General features: G+C 48.4%; 1 protein-coding gene across 1 annotated transcript in view; it reads right to left on the minus strand.

Annotated features, from left to right (window-relative positions):
- Nucleotides 1–1,184: 1,184 nt before the first annotated feature.
- Znf704 (zinc finger protein 704) overlaps nt 1,185–16,675 on the minus strand; it is a 168,605-nt gene continuing 153,114 nt past the window's right edge. Inside the window, exons 5-9 of the mRNA XM_021196569.1 lie at nt 12,420–12,520; nt 8,980–9,247; nt 7,824–7,928; nt 1,753–1,850; nt 1,185–1,397 (exon numbers count right to left, since the gene is read on the minus strand). Of these exons, the coding sequence (XP_021052228.1) occupies nt 1,286–1,397; nt 1,753–1,850; nt 7,824–7,928; nt 8,980–9,247; nt 12,420–12,520 (684 nt within the window). The 3' untranslated portion in view covers nt 1,185–1,285. The remainder of the gene's footprint in view (nt 1,398–1,752; nt 1,851–7,823; nt 7,929–8,979; nt 9,248–12,419; nt 12,521–16,675) is intronic.

The raw sequence follows: 16,675 nt of genomic DNA on the forward strand, positions 1-16,675 counted from the left end.
CACTCATCTCTCTTAAGCAGGGCAGACAGAGATTAAGAGCTCACAAGGCTTGATGGCTGCTCTAAGCTCTACCCTTCCAACAGCCAATAGCTGGAACCTAGCTTAAGCCTTGGCCCTACTCAATGGACTGAGTCCTATACCAAGATGCGACTGCCTTTGGGCATCCTGTAAGTTAGTTTCTGAGCAAATTCTTAATTCATAGTTTCAATATTCTTATAAGACAATAACGTTTAGCTTTCCATTATCCATATACATCACTGAGTCCCCTAACTCATCCCCTAGCCGTGTAAAAGCATGACATCTACGAAAGTGCACTCACAATGGAAGTTGGCTTGATGCCCTAGTGGGTCCTTCCCACAGCTGTGCTCTGCTGGAAGCAAGCCTGCAGGCCAGTCTGGAGTTTTCTACCCGGGCGGAGTTGGAGAGCAGAATGCTGACCCAGAGTCCTGGCTATGGTCTTGGCGGGACCAAGCAGGGCACACTAACCAGGCTGCAGTGTGAGATAGCCCTGAAAGAAGCATCGAGGCTTACCAGATTGCTACTAGCGCCAGCTCTCGTCTGAGTCATGGCAGGCAGAGACTTAGTGGTGCCACCACTTGGGATCCAAGGACGATTTTCAGATGCTCTCTGCAGTGCCTCTTGGTGTCCCGACCTCAGGTGATGGCTCAGATGACTCCCACTCACTGCCAATCACTTTTGGCCTTAGGTTAGTTACTCAGGGCCTCCAAGCTAACATCTTTACAATGTTTCCACTTGGGGTCCTTCTTGAAAACAAAACAGACATAGAAAAACTCTTTCTTGAAATACATCATGATCAGACTGATCCAAGGAGTCGGGTGGAAAAACAGAGAGATGCCTATTCACAAGGTAGGTACTATCCTTTGTACAAATGCTACCTCATACTGTGTAGCTTAGGGGTGTATTGTGTAGCTTATGGGCATACTGTTTTCAGTGCCAAGAACCCTCGAAAATGCCAGAGTTCAGAAAGCTTATCAAAACCTGCCTTCTCTCTAGGTGAACGGGCCTGGTGGGCCAAGCTGCGACAGAAGACCAGCTTTAAGACCAGACCGAGAGCTAAGGAAGCTGGCTTTTCCTTCAAGGAGAGTCCTCCTTGGTGCTCTCGCCTGCTTCTCTGAGCAGTGCAGTGCTGATTTTTTTGCTGTGTTTTGATTTTTTTTTTTTTTTTTTGCTTTAATTCCACCAAGGAATTGTATTCCCGGGATTCCAGGCAGCGCCGTCCCTGGGCCCTGAGTAGCTTTCCTTTGGAAGGAGAGGCAGGAATGGCTCAGTCAATGAACCGCTGGCAGGCCTTCTTCCAGCGGCAGGCGGTGCACCACATGTCCCTGTTTTCCATCCCATAAACCTTGCGGCACTTTTTGCCTTCTCCTCTGGGCTTCCTGTAAGAAAAGACAGCACACAGCCTTAGGGACAGGAACAGTGTGGACCTTCTGGGGAGAGTTGGGAACAATAAGGGGGAACAGAAGACTAAAACTAACTTACCATTCATATCATACAGAAGTTAGTCCAGGACAGTGATTACAGCTATCCACTACACACTACAAGTGCCCTTAACTAGTGACTGGTTAGGAACCGTAACTAGTGACTGGTTAGGAAACCACTGGCAGGGAGGGAAGCGCGCTCATGGACTGGGAAGACATTTTACAGTGGGTCATATTTTCCTTCCCTTTTGCTAGTTCTCCATTTCTTAGGAAATCCCTTTGAGGTGAAGCAGGTAGCAGCAAGCAGTCATACCTTAGGGTGACTGTCCCTCTGGGCGGGGAGGACAGGGCTGTGTGGGCGTGCTGCCTCTGCTCTCCTGAGCCCGCTGTGAGATGATGTGTAGGAGACACCTGGGGAGCAAGGACAGTCAGGTTGACGGAGCAGATCCTTCCCTCCTTTCCTTGTCAACCCAAAGCAGAGAGGAAAATGAACGTCAGGGTTAAACTGCCAAGGTTAGGAGCTCTGGGTTTGCAGCTGGTATGAGACAGCTATGCTGACCTGATAGTGCCCGTGTGACTGCTATTTAACTCACCTCAGAGCCCAGATGGGGGGGGGGGGAGTGGGCGTGCTCCTGCTGCCAACATTTCTCTCATTGTCATTATCTTCCAAACTCCCACAGAAAAGCCTAATGGCCTAAGCAAACAATGGCCTTTCCAGCCCCAAGTTTCAAACACTTCCCCAGTCATGCCCTGAAAACCAGTATGGCCAGGTCTACTCCAGCCACAGCCCACTGTCTCATGTCACCTCTGGCTGGGCTCAGGGATAGAACTCAGGCTTGTCAACTGTTTACCCATGGAGCCATCTCACTGGCCGGCTCTCTACATCCTAGTTTTTGTCTTGTATCTCAAACTTGTCCAAAAGTCTACCTTGAAGTCAACTTTACTAAATATAAAGTACACTTTGTGTCACTATGGATAGTACCATATGCTATTATTTATAAATAAATACAATTATTATGCTATGTGCCCACACCTTACTCAGTACGTATGACTTTCACTGAGTTTAAAGAACTCTAACTTGTCGTTTTTCCATCACGGCTAATCCCTTCAGATAGTGAGACCCTTGAGGTATCTGGAACACACGTTTTTACATAGAAAGATGTGACTTGGTTGCTTCCCACACTGACAGCAGGAACAGTGGGCATCCCGCAACGCTAGCTGCCCGCCAGCCGCTGTGCTGAGCAACGCAACTCTCCAGGGCTGTTTTAGAATGGAAGCAATTGCTTAAGAAAGGTCAGATGATGGGTGCTCTGCACAGGATTCGGCGTTGCAATGCACTTTTGTATATGCTTTAGAGAATTTTCCGTGCAATCTTCTGTCATATGGACTAGGAAAGATTTTTGACTGAAGGAATCTTTCAGTAGCATTTCAGACCCTGCTTCTAGGCAATAAAAATAAAACCCCAGCATCTTCACCAGTTATTCTTCTGTGGTTAAGACAGAGTATATGACAGAAATGACTCACAGGAGATGTTTATCTTGGTTCACAATTCAAGGAAATATCTACTATGGTGGGAGAGGGTATGGTGGGAGCTTGGGCACAGCCTGATCAACTTTTGAGTTTTCAAAGCAGCTTAGGCTGGAAGTAGACATGAACTTTGAGACACAACCACAGTAACCCACTTCCTCCAGCTAGACCCTACCTCCTAATTTTTTTTTTTCCTATATGTTGGAGGTTGGTCTTGAACTCTTGATCTTTCTGTCTTCACCTCTCAAGTGCTGGGACTAGAGGCAAATACCACCATGCCTGGCCTCCCTGCTTCCCCTAAAACTTTATGTGGAAATTTTAAATCCTGAGCCTGGCTATATTAAAAAGTAAGCCCCTCAAGGAATTAAAGTTAGATGAGGTTATGGTAGGGCCCTGCAGAAATAGGATTAGTGTTATAAGGAAAGATACCAGACAGTGCACCCAAGTGCACACACCTCAACAAGAGACTGCAAAGGGCCGATATGCATGTCTACCTCTCCCAGCCCCCACTTCCATCTCTCACTATTGACTGTACACAGCAGAAAAAGCCAGGTGAAGACACAGCTCTAACGGCGGACAACTACAAACCAGGAGAGAGCCCTCACCAGATGATGTAAACAGTCGGCACCTCACCAGATGTAAACAGACGGCACCTCACCGCGATGCTGGGCTCGGAGCTTCCAGGAAGTACACTACTGCCACTCACAGCACTCAGTCTATGCTGCTGTACTAGCTTAGATGGCCAATGAGGGACTCCTGCTCACACCTCGCCTCAGCTAGAGAAGCATGTGTGCGTGGCAGGCAGTGTGCGTGGCAGGGCAGGGGCATCTGCAGACACGAGAACGCACAGCTACACTTTGGGAAGGGCTTTGATGCTGGGGCTCACTAAAGCCAGTACTCAAGAAATCTCGCACAGAAGTGAATAGAGCAAAAGTCAGGAGACCCGGGGACGGCTCAGAAAGGGCTTTCCGTCGGAAGTGTCACAGGGCTTCTCTTCAACCCTAGCTCTCAGGGGTGGACCCAGGACAGCAACCTCAAGGCATTTGTTTGGGAGTACAAAGACAGAAGAGATTTTCATTAATAGAAACCATTCTGTTTAGCATCTTCAGAGAAAGTCATCCTAAATGTTGTTTATAATCTAACATTGTGAGAGTTGCCATCTGAGGCTGCCATGCCATTTGAAAGTTCCCAGCGTCACGTTCCCAGCTCTGCCTGGCTCTCTATGTCATGGGCTTCAGGGCTGGCACACTGACTGGCATCAAGTCAGTGGACAAGCCGATCCTGAAGCCTCGATGCAGTTAGGAGAGCGAGTTCATCAGCAAGAGCAACAAGGGAGGAGGCACCCACCCTTATGTTCTTTGAAAGCACTGACAGGAAGTTCAGGAGTATAAGGAATCATTTCAGAGCTACTTTCCAGTCTTTCTAGAGTCAAACAAAGCATTTAAAACTATACCCACAACCCTAAAATAGGAACAGCACGCTTGACTGCTGAAGTGTTTATCTTACGTCTTGGCCGAAGCAGATTACAAACCAGAGACTAGAAATTCTCTCGTCTAAGAATAAATTAGACATGGGAGACAGAGGCTGGGAGAAGGCTCAGTTGTTAAAGCTCCTGCTGCATAATTATGAGGCCCTGAGAGTGGAACACAGTACCATGCAGAATGGACAAAGTGACATGCAGTACATCTGTAACTCTGGTGTAGCGGTGGGAGCCCGGCCAATCCCAGGACCTTCCCTAGCCAGCGTGTCGGTTTACCTAATGTGTGCTCCGGGTTCCGAGACCCTGCCTCAACAACATGGGGCAGTAGCTGAGCAAGACAATCTATGTCAACTTCCGGTCTACACCCCCACCCCCATGAAAGTACCCCCCCATCACAAAACAAAATGAAAAGAATAAATGAGAAACAGCCACAGAAGGCAGACTTTCCAGTTGACCCAGACACTACATCTATCTTCTGTGCAAGCTCCTTGCTAGGATGCCCCTGGAAACTAAAGCAGAAATGAAAGGGGGGGGGGGCATCGAGACTGAGGTTAGCAACAGCTATAAAGTCCATGGAAGAGTTCTAAAATTTCACTGTTGGAAAACAAACAATGTAAGGAATCCTGGTTGGCGTTCTACAGACGCTTTTAGGAACTGGGAAGAGGCAGCTGGTAAAAACCAGAACCATGTCTCTAGGATGGTCTAATTAAAAAGAGCAGAGCAGAGCAGAGCTGGGTGGTGGTGCACACCTTTAATCCCAGCATGTGGGAAGCAGAGGCAGGTGGATTTGTGAGTTCAAGGCCAGCGTGGTCTACAGAGTTCCAGGACAGCCAGGGCTATACAGAGAAACCCTGTCTCCAACCCGGGCCTCTCAAAACAAAACACAACAAACAACAACAACCACCCCTCTCCCCCAAACACCAGCATAGCATAAGCCAGGCACAGTGGATCTGGAGACAGCACACTCAGGGCGTGCCTGGGCTGTAGAATGAGTTTAAGTCCAACCTGAACAACTAATTGGGTTTGTGTATCAAAGTAACCAGCAGAGAGAGCGAGCTGCGGCTGCCTAGCCAGGGGCCTTGCGTTCAGTTCAGTGGAGCATGGCAGCCAGGACAAGCCCTTCCCACACTGATAAGCCAGCCGTGTGGCCTGTGTGCTCGGAATGCCTTCCTGAGGTAAAGCGAGGAGCTGAGAAATGGCTGCACTCTCAGCCTGTAGCTGGAACCATAACTGTAGCTTCCACTTTAGGCGTGATGGTGGCTAAACTTCATTGTGAACTCGACAAGATTTAGCAGGCACACCCCTGGGTGTTTCTGGGACAGCTTTCCCAGGAGGAAGGAGAGATCTACACTGAGTGTGGGTGGCACCATTCTGTGGGTGGATACAGGATAGCACACTCACATTCTGTGGGCCTGGTCGAAAAAAGAAAAAAACCGGAGCCAAGTGGAGCACCACCTGGAGCACCACCATTCACCTTTCTGCTCCAGGCCGTGGACACACCTACTGCCACGCCGTCCCCACCACGGTGGGCCAGTAGCCCTAATAAGCCCCCCCCCCTTCCTTCAGTTCCTACTGTCAGGCACTGGTCAAAGCCATGGGGAGAGTGAATATACCAGGCCATCAAAGAAGGCACCTTAGCCTCTCCCTCTGCTGCTGTGATAACACACTCTGGAAAGGGTTTACTGTCCCTGGTTCAAGGGTACGATCCACGACGGGAAGCCAGTGCAGCAGGGACCTGGAACACAGGACACAATGTGCCCACAATCAGGACAGGGGACTGATGAATGCAGTCTCTTCTCCAGTTCCTGTTCTCCATCTGTATTGTCTACCAATGCCAACCATGGTCGCTCCATCGTTCCATTTCTACTAACACAGGCTACTCCCCCAGAGGCATGTCGAGAGGCCCGGCTCCCAGGTAATTTTTTAGATTTTTGTCAAATTGACATCGATAACCATCACAGACAGGTAGTGTCAAGTGGCAAATCACTCTAGGCTTTTTATGTCTCCTAGGAAATGCTTCACAGTTATCTGGTGGCCACATGGGCAGAGCAATGTTTGTGCCACAAGTAAAACTAACAGAAGAATGCAGAAGGTCACCGTTTGAGAGTAGACAGGGGCCACCATTGCTCAGTGGCTTTTGAAGTTATTCCATAAAAACCGCAACCCCAGAGTATGTTCTGGAAAGCCTCCTCACCTAGCCCTGTCAGCAGGGGGCCGCTCACTGACAGACTCTCATGGGCGGAGTTTACCCAGTTACTCACTCAGAGCTCCACAGGAGGCTTTTAGGCTCCCTGGGAACCTCCAGAACGGGCCAGGGCTTGGCAAGCCTACATCTGCTATTGTGAGCCTAGTTCTGACCCTTCTCAGGGGTCATGCCCCCCGTGAGCATGGCTGTTGTGCAGGGAGGTCTCTTGGTATTCTGTGAGAAGCTATGTAGGACCCAGTAAGTTTTTAAATGAACTGTTGGAAACCACGTTAATTCATAGTGATTTATCAGAATCACTTAATATATTGAGTTAATTTTTATTTCCTACATAAACCACTGCTGCACATTTTAGCATTCATTTACTTTCAAATTACCCATCAAAGATGGATTGCTTGGGCTTTAAAAAAAAACTGTGATTTCAATTTATTTAATTTTTGGATTTTCAAATAGCATATCTCCAAGATATTATATCAAACTAATAAAATTTCTGAATTTATAATAACAAACGCCAGTTTTTCTGTAAGAGTGAATCAAGCTACGAATTCAGTCATCTTTTGGACACATAACTCTAACACCACCAGCCGATAGGTTCTTCTATGTTTCCAGAATATCAGTCAGAACGCCTTTCCCTAGCTGCACCCACCTAAACCACACGTGCCTTTGCAGGTAAATCTGGGAGCCACTTAGGAAATATGCATGTGGGACTGGAGAGATGGCTGAGCCAGTGACACCTGCTCTTCCACATGACCTGGGTTTGACTTCCAGCATCTACACGGTGGCTCACAACTATCTGTAACTCCGGTTCCAGGGATCTAATATCCTCCTCTGGTTTCCACGGGCACACAGAAATACAAGCAAGCAAAATACTTATACACATAAAATTTTAAAAAATCTTTAAAAAAAACGATAGAAGCATAAGCCTTTGGAATGTCGGTATGATGGTGAACACCTGTAATGTCAGCATTTGGGCAGTGGAGGATCAGCAGTTCAAAGGTCATCCTAGACTATACAGTGTTCAAGGCTAGCCTTGAGAGACAACCTCAAGAAAGAGAAGAACCAAACTGTAGTAGCACTTTTGGGCGTGGACTCCATCTTTTTCATGGCTGTTTCAAAGTTTGTTCTCCAAGTGTACATCTGACTTGGCTCACCTTGCCATGCTATGCGAACTTACCGGGACGCCCGTGAAAGTGACTGGGGGAGACTGCCAGGAAATGCTGAAGCTGCTGCCATTCGGGGGGAACTTAGCAGATCCAGGAATAGTCACCGGGGGTGTGGCCTGAGAGGCAGGGAACAGAAAAAGCTGTCTGAACGAGCCACTGTCCACAGCATCTGAGTTCTCATTTCTAAGCTGGGCTGTAGGAACACACAGGGCTTCTCTGGTAACATATGCTAACAGGTAGAGACTGAACAGGGTCAAAGAGAGTAGCCAGAAAGAAGCCTTTCATATAAGCAATCTACCTGAGGTATAGGAGATGGATTTTGGATGTCAGTGTCTGAAAAATCACATATACCTGCGTTTGGACATATGTAAAAATATGACTACCATATTAGGAAATAACTTAATAAATTTGGAAATGGGTACATCTAAGATATAAATATTTTAGGAGTGCAACTGTTTTGTTCATTAGACATCTCACATCTAAGGTTGTTCCTAAGAGAATGGATACAATGATGGTCACTGCACAGCATGTATTTTGAACATGCTTAAAGACTTGGTCAATGAGATAGTTTAGCGGGGACAGGAGCCTGTAGCCAGGCCTGAAGATCCCAGCTCAATCCTTAGGACCTTTACCTTTACATGTGCAATGTGTCGGGTGTATGTGTGCATACACAAGTACGTACACACAAAATAAAAATGCAAGAAAAAAATTCAAAACCTTAAAATTGAACACATAAACACAGCTGAGATGCCAGGACGCAAGTCTGTAAAGTATTTTTCTCTCCAGGCTTAGTTTCTGGTTTGTTTGTTTTTAATCACAAATCTTTCAGCTCGTTGCAGTGGTTTTGCACCGGGCCCCCAGAGTGACCAAGACCCATTTTGTGGTTGGTTTGGCTTTGGAGATTTGGTTATAACTATGTAGCTCAGGCTGCCCTTAAAACTCGATAGCCCGGCCCTGGCCTCAAGTTCACGATCCTTTTGCCTCAGCCTCTTGAGTGCTGGGATCACAAGCTACCACTCATGGCTTGAGATCCTGGCTAAGAGGAAAAACAGAAAAACCAACTGAGTTGCTGTCACATGTGGTGTTGTGGGCTTTTGGATTTATTGTGTGACCTCGCAGTCCCAGGCCTGCTGGCTACTGCTTCTGCACAAGGTCCTTAGCACGCACCTGGTAAGCATGGTCAGTGTGCACGAGGTAGAGGGTGGTGGGGGCTGAGCGGCTCAGTGGCGTCACCAGCTTAGTGTCTGTTTTGGCACAAGGAGTTTCTGTTCGGCTGGAGTCTGGGATGGGAAAGGCAGGGGCTGAAGCCAGGGACTGGGAGGGCGAAACTGGGGCCACGCTGTTGAGGCCTTCGGCCATGGCATCCGTGTTGAGCTTGATCTCCGTGTAGTAGAAATCTTCTTCTCCGTCACTGCAGTCAGACTCCCCGACTCGCCTGGGGCAGGAGAGAGCAGAGCGTCAGACTCCCCGACTCGCCTGGGGCAGGGGAGAGCAGAGCGTCAGACTCCCCGACTCGCCTGGGGCAGGGGAGAGCAGAGTGAAGCTCAGCGGCCCGTCCTGGCCTCCAACCTCTGCAGTCCATTCTCCTCTCTGCCAGCCTGGCAACCTTCTGCTACGCTGTGACACTCAACCACCCTACTGACGACGGTTTTTATCAGCTTCTGCTCTGGCTTAAATGTGCCCCTCACCAGCACCGTCTGTTAGTAACTGACTTTCCAAATCCTTACGCTAATGGAGTTTGGGAAGAGAGTCTAAAGCAATCAGAATTAGGAGAGGTCAAGAGGATTGGGGAAGGGAGGCAAGCACCATGGTATGAAGATGGGGGCGGGGCACGGTGACAAGGGGCTGGTACGCTGGCACAAGTGGTTCTGAAAGGAAAACCCGATGTAGTAAGGGCACCCTCACCCTTGACCATGGTCATAGTGCGGCATATGACCCAGTATCGAGAACCGTGAGTCAAATAAACCACCACGCATGCCTTTAACTCCCATGGCATCCAGTATTACACCACAGCAACAAAAACTAGAGTAAGACTTCTTAAAGCAGTCCGTCTTCCACCTTCCCATCTACCTACCTACCTGTCATTTATTTACTAATCTGAGAATAATTTATGGAGAATACATTACATATAAAACATCCTACTTCCTAGCAGGAACAAAACAAAGACTAGGCCTTGATGATAGCTTTTGTTTTTATGGGTTTATTTTTGTTTTTGTTATTTGCTATGTTTTCAAGACAGGGTTTCTCTGTGTAGCCCTGGCTGTCCTGGAACTCACTGTAGACCAGGCTGGCCTCGAGCTAAGAGATCCATCTGCCTCTGCGTCCTGAGTGTGACACTACCACCCACGGTTGGGAGCAGTACTGATTTTTACACAGGACGCTTAGAAGTGACAGGCCAGCATGTCCCTGCATGGTGAGGCTGCGGTGGGGATGGTGCTTTTGCTGAGAAATGTCCCTCACAGGGTCCTGAATCTCAACACTTGCTCCCCAGCTGGTGGTGCTGTTTGAAGAGGTTATGTAACTTTTAGGAAGTCTAGCCTCGCTGGAGGAAGTCTGTCACTGTGGTGGTCTGTGAGTGTTTATAGCCTTAACCACTTCCTGCTTGCAGCACCTACTATCATGCTTTCCTCTCCAGTACATGCACATCAAGTGATGCTGTGCAAACCCTGCTCCCCATTTAACTGGTCAATAAAAGGCTAGAGCCCGGGACAGGGCAGTAGAGGGAGAAAAGTGGGACTCCAGGATTGAGTGAGAGGGTTTCAGAGAGAGAGGGGGAGGGGGGAAAAGAGAGAAAGGAGGTGGAGGAGGCAGCCATGAGAGGAGACAGACCATGAGCACCTGGCCAGGAGAAACAGCAAGAACAAGGGAATTGTGGCTGGGAAGTAAGTTAGAACAGCTCCAAACCTGCCCAAGCTAGGCCTCGGCCTCCAGCTTGTAAATAAAATACAAACCTGGATTGTCTGTCTTTTCTATGGGTAGATAGAATGGTTAATTTTAGTTACAACCGGGTGTCTTTCTTTAGCTCTGGCTGTCCTGGAATTCACCTCCCAAATCACAGAGTTCCATCTGCCTCTGCTCCCTGAGTGCATCCCCACCACATCCAGCCCTTTAGCAAACACCCTGCTTCTCCTTCCCAGAATTCCCACACCCCACTGTGAGCCTCAGTTGGGTTGCCTGCTTTTCTGAGTCCCGCTTTTACTCATCTTTCTGCCTTTTTCGTTAGCTACAGAGACATGCCCGCACTCTAGAGCCCCGGTCCTCACTAAGCACTGCCTAAGGCCTTGTGGCTGCCCTCCACGCTGACTTAACATGGTTTCTGTTTGTTTTTTGATCCTTCTTATCTCTATTCTTTCTCTAGGCAGCTGCTGAGGTTTATAGCTTGCCTGTCCTGGGGTCCTTTTAAATTCTAATGAAATTGTCCCCAAGCTTCCATGTGAGTCTGGTTTTAAGTGATCTTAATAATGAGACCCGGAACACAAGAGGGGGCCTTGATTTCCTGGGTATCAGTGCTGGTGCTGAAGCCCCTCACCAGAGCCATCTCTGCAGCCTGCTTCTGTAGCTCGGCAAGCCTCCTTGTCTTCTCATGACTCTGGTTCCCCAGGGCTGTGTCTTTTGCCGCTCTCTGTACCACTGCACATGTAATCAGCATGTGTGGCACTGAGCAGGCTCCTACCAAGCACAGTATGACTGAGGGACACAGAGGCAGTCGTGGCACGGTGGCTGGATCTGACACTCTCAGGGAGTGTGATTCTGGCAGCCTGCACATTTTCTTGTGGCTTGACTATACCAGTTTTCAAGCGTGCTTCTTTCTGGCTAAGGTGGCCCCAGGGCCGAATCCGCCACAGCCATTTTGTCAAAAAGGACCCTTCTGTGTTGAGCCTGCAGACCTACTAAGGTGGTGACGCTTGCTTGATGCACACTGGTGATAACTAGGGTCACACAGGGTCTCTTCTAAACCCCAGCTACATGGACAAGAAAGACTCGGGACTAAAGCGGGGACAGTGAGCCCCCTACTGCCCCAGGCTGTGAGTCCAGCTGCATGATCCTAATCGCAACTCTTCTGTCTGTAGGAAGGTTGTTACAGCCTACAAAGAAAACAGGTCATCTGAGAAACAGGCTGAGCCGGACCATCACTTTAGGCTCTGTCATCGAAGGTGTGTGGGGTGGCGGTACTCATTCTGAGAACCCTCGGAGAGTGATGGTAGCTTTTGAGGTTCTAAGTCATGAGTGTCGGTTACTGCAAAAATGAATACACATTTCCTTTTACAGACACGAGGTAGTCAAGGACTCTTTGAAGTACCTTCCCAGCTCCCGGGGCGGAGCCCTTGTGGCGTGGTTTATACTTAGTGTCTCTTGTACAGTTACTCTGACCCTCAGAGCTGACTCTGTTCACTTTAGACAGACCCAGGGCTCAGAGCGAGGACTACTGTAACACGACTCAGACTAGTTTAGGGAGGCTCAGCGGCCTGGTGACTTGGTGGCTGACCATCAGCAGGATCACCCCTACTGGAGGAACCAGGGAAGAGCCAGAGGTCAGGTGCACGCGTGGGGCTGTACTGAGAGATGTCCTTCCGCCTGCTCCAAGGGGGAGAGGGACGCTGCCTTACCCGAGGTGGACAGCCCGGATGTGTTTCTGGATGCCGGCCGCTGTGTTCAGCACCTTGCCACAGCTTTTCCAGAGGCATTTGAACATCACCTTCATGGAGTTCTGCAGGAAGAAGAGGAGACAACATCACGATGCGAGCAAGTCCATCCAGTCTCCCCCTTGTCCGCACTGCTCGTTACGTCCTTTGCTCGCTCGCCATTCCTGACAACCGGAGTCTCCGCTCTGGGCTTTCCCAGCCTTGGCAAAGAGCTGGGTGAATCCAGACGACTTCCGTTTCTTCCTAAGAACCAAACTTTGCTGCTTATTTAAATCACATTCACAGTGTCCCCATGGACACTGGGGACACCCTGACAGTGCTTAAACTAAGTGCTTAGTAGGGGGAAGTGCTGTTCTAAGCACGTGATCCCCAGATGCTGCTCCATGTTACAGAATTTTAGAGACTCAAGGAGCAAACCTGGGATCTGCTGCAGAAGCCAGCCTTTACCCCAGCACGCAATTACACAACGCTCTTCAAAGAGGGCTTAGCATTTTCCAAGTGCCTTGTCGTGCAGTGACTGAGCCCACCATGGGCTTCACGAGGCCACCACGTGGGCCTGTCCTGTCTACCACAGTGTTCTTGATCACAAAACAGGAACGGTAATATAACCTCCTACAGGCGAGCGTGAAGCCTCCATGATGCCATGGGCAGGACCCAGCAGAACGGCATCTGGGGCGATCACCCACTAGAGCAGCTGTCACTGAATTACTGTCATCATGCCCCGGACTGCGTTTTTACATTTTTGCAATACGCAGATGGGACTCAGAGGCTTGGACATGCTAAACAAGCGCTCTGCCATTGCACCACATAACCAGTTCCCCTGGAATGAAATTGTATTCAGTTTGTATGTTTACATGTGTGCATGTGTGTGAGGGGTATAGTGGTTTGAATGAGAATGGCTCCCTCAGGGTCACAGATTTGAATACTTAGTCACCAGGGACTGGCACTGTTAAGAGAAGAATTAGGAGGTGTGGCCTTGCTGGAGGAGGTGTGGCCGCCACTGAGACTGGGAACTGAGGTTTCAAAAGCCCACATTAGGCCCAGTCTATCTCTGCTTATGAATGAAGATTTAGTACTCAGCTACTTCTACAGCACCATGTCTGTCTGCATGCTGCCATTCTCTGTGCCACGATGATAAGATAACCTCTGAAACTATAAGCCAGCCCCCAATTAAATGCCTTCTCTTCCAAGAGCTGCCTCGGCCATGGTATCTCTTCACAGCATAGAACAGTGACGAGACAGAGGGCGTACCTATGCCACGGTTTGCATGTGGACGGCAGGAGTCGACGTCTTGTTTTACCATGTGGGTCCTGGGAATTAAACTCTTGTCTTCAGGCTCAGATGGGCAAGTTAGTTACCTTACCTGCTGAGCTGTGTCTACTGCCTGTAGACTAAAGTCTCATGACATTAAAACACCTTGATTAATTTATAGCCTTTTGCTGCAGTCATGCAACATGCAAGGTAACTCAATTTGGAATAACTCAGCAATAGTTTTCCTTTTTGTGGCTGTATTACTGTGTGAGGGGGCCATGGGTGTGTGCACAGGAAGCCATGTGAGCAGGAGACAGAGCACAACCTTGGCCGCTGCTTCTCAGGCATCACCCACTTTGGTTTTTGATGCAAGGTCTTTCAGGACTTAGAACTTTCCACGAAGCCTAGGCTGGTCGGCCAGCAAGCCCCCAGGAGCTGCCGGGACCCACCTCAGCACTAGGGTTACAAGTGTACTCAGTTGAGCCTAGATTTTATACATTGTTTACACATTTAGTTCCATCTGGGGGACTAAGCGAAGGTCCCCCTAAGCACATCACCAACTGAGCTACCTTCTCTGCCCAGCAAACAGTTTCTAAACAACAATGATCACAATTAATTCAATACTAAAAGCACAGTAATTCTGAGGTGTCTCTGGGAACCCTTACCCATGGTGTATTGCCTAACTTCACTGTAGGCTTTGTTCTCAACATACACATACACCCCCCCACACTACATACACATACACACTGCACACACACCACACACATCATACACACACACCATACACACATAGTACCACACACACACACACACACACCAAACACACACACACACACATGCCACACATACATACACACCACACATACATACACACCACACACACATACCATACATACACACACACATATATACCACACACACACTACACACCATACACACCACACATACCACACATACACCACACATACATACACACCACACACATACACACCATACATACATATATACCAGACACACATCATACATATATACCACACACTCACATACACAACATATACATCACACATAGATACATACCATACACACACACCACACAATACATACTACACACACATACACACTCCACACACATACATACACCACACTCACACACACACATACACACACACCACATACATCACATGTACCACACTCACATACACACCAGATGCACATATACACATAGTACCACACACCACACCCACATACACACTATACACACACCACACATACACACCCATCAGACACACATATACACCACACACATCACACATAATACACACCAGACACACACATACCATACATACAGACCATATACTCACATACACAACATATACATCACACACAGATACACACCATACACACACATACACCACACATACATACTACACACACCACACACATACACCACACACACATAATACACCACACTCACACACACTACACACATCACACACACACACCACACACATCACACACACACATACATGCCATACACACACACCACACATACATATACACCATACACACTATACACACACATCGCACAGCACACTACACATAATACACACCACACACACACACATACACACTATACACACACACACCACACATACATACACACCACAATACATATATAACAGACACACGCACACCATACACATACACACCACACACACACTCACATACACAACATATACATCACACACAGATACACACACACACACCACACATACATACACCACACACATACACACACACTCTGCATAGCACGTGTTGCCATGCCACCCAATGCCTACACCCCTGAATACCTACACCCAGCTTTGGAGCTTACTATATCTTATAATTGCAGTGTTTTACAGTACATAGAAAGTTTTCTGCTCTTATAGAAACATACATGGCTTAACTATGTAAAACAAAATTTTCCTATTCTCATTCCTTAGCACGTAAGTATCAAATCACTGTGTCTTTTGATTACACTATACCAAAGCATTTGACTACTGCAGCCCTCAGGTCCTATCAGCTGATGGAAGTTAATATAGAAACTGATAATGGGCCAAAGTGTCTGTGCTTTGCTCAGCCCAAAGTCAGGCATCTATTTTACACCCCTCGAGGCTCCATGACGCTCAGGGACCATCTCTGAGGCGGGAGGGGGAAAGGCTGTACTGCCAGAGGCTGGGGAGGACCACAGCTACACAATGTCTTCTGGTCATGGTAACACTGTGTGCTCACCAAGTTAGAGCTGTGAGGCTGCTGTGTAAGACATGGCCAAGACCAAGCCAGTCAGCACTGCCAAGTGAATGGGTGGGATCCTGCCTCTAGCAGAGAAGCTACTGACGGTGGCAGGCTGCTGGAGAAGGGGGAGTCTGTGGCTTCTGGTTGGTGCAACCACACAAGAGTAGATGGCCCCACACCCATGCAAATCTGGGCAAAGCTAATTAGACTCAATGGATTGTAAAACAGGAAAAAAAAAAAAAGCCTTCTGAATGACTACTGGCTGCAGACCAAGCCTTCCCACAGAAGCTTCTTGGAAAAGGGTGAGAGCCTCATACTCAACTGCAGCACACATGCAGACAGACAGTCATCATACCAAGCTTCAGGCTGGTAATGGCGAGTAGGTAAATTAATCCCTGGGGCCGGTTAAGAGTGAAAATGCCCCCCATCGGGTCAGGTGTTTGCATACTTGGTTCCTCAGTTGATTGAGCTGTTAGGATGGGCGAGGAGGTGTGGTGGTTTAAATCTGTTGGCTCATGGGAACTGGCATTATTAGGAGGTGTGGCCTTGTTGGAGGAAGTGCATCACTGTGGGGGTGGGCTCTGAAGCTCTGCCCAGAGCAGAAGACTCAGTCTTCCAACTGCCTTCCGATCAAGCTGTAGAACTGTTGGCTCCTCCTGCACCATGCCTGCCTGGATGTTACCAGTCTCCTGCCT

Source organism: Mus pahari, chromosome 4 (genome assembly GCF_900095145.1).
Source record: "Mus pahari chromosome 4, PAHARI_EIJ_v1.1, whole genome shotgun sequence".
NCBI lineage: Eukaryota > Metazoa > Chordata > Mammalia > Rodentia > Muridae > Mus > Mus pahari.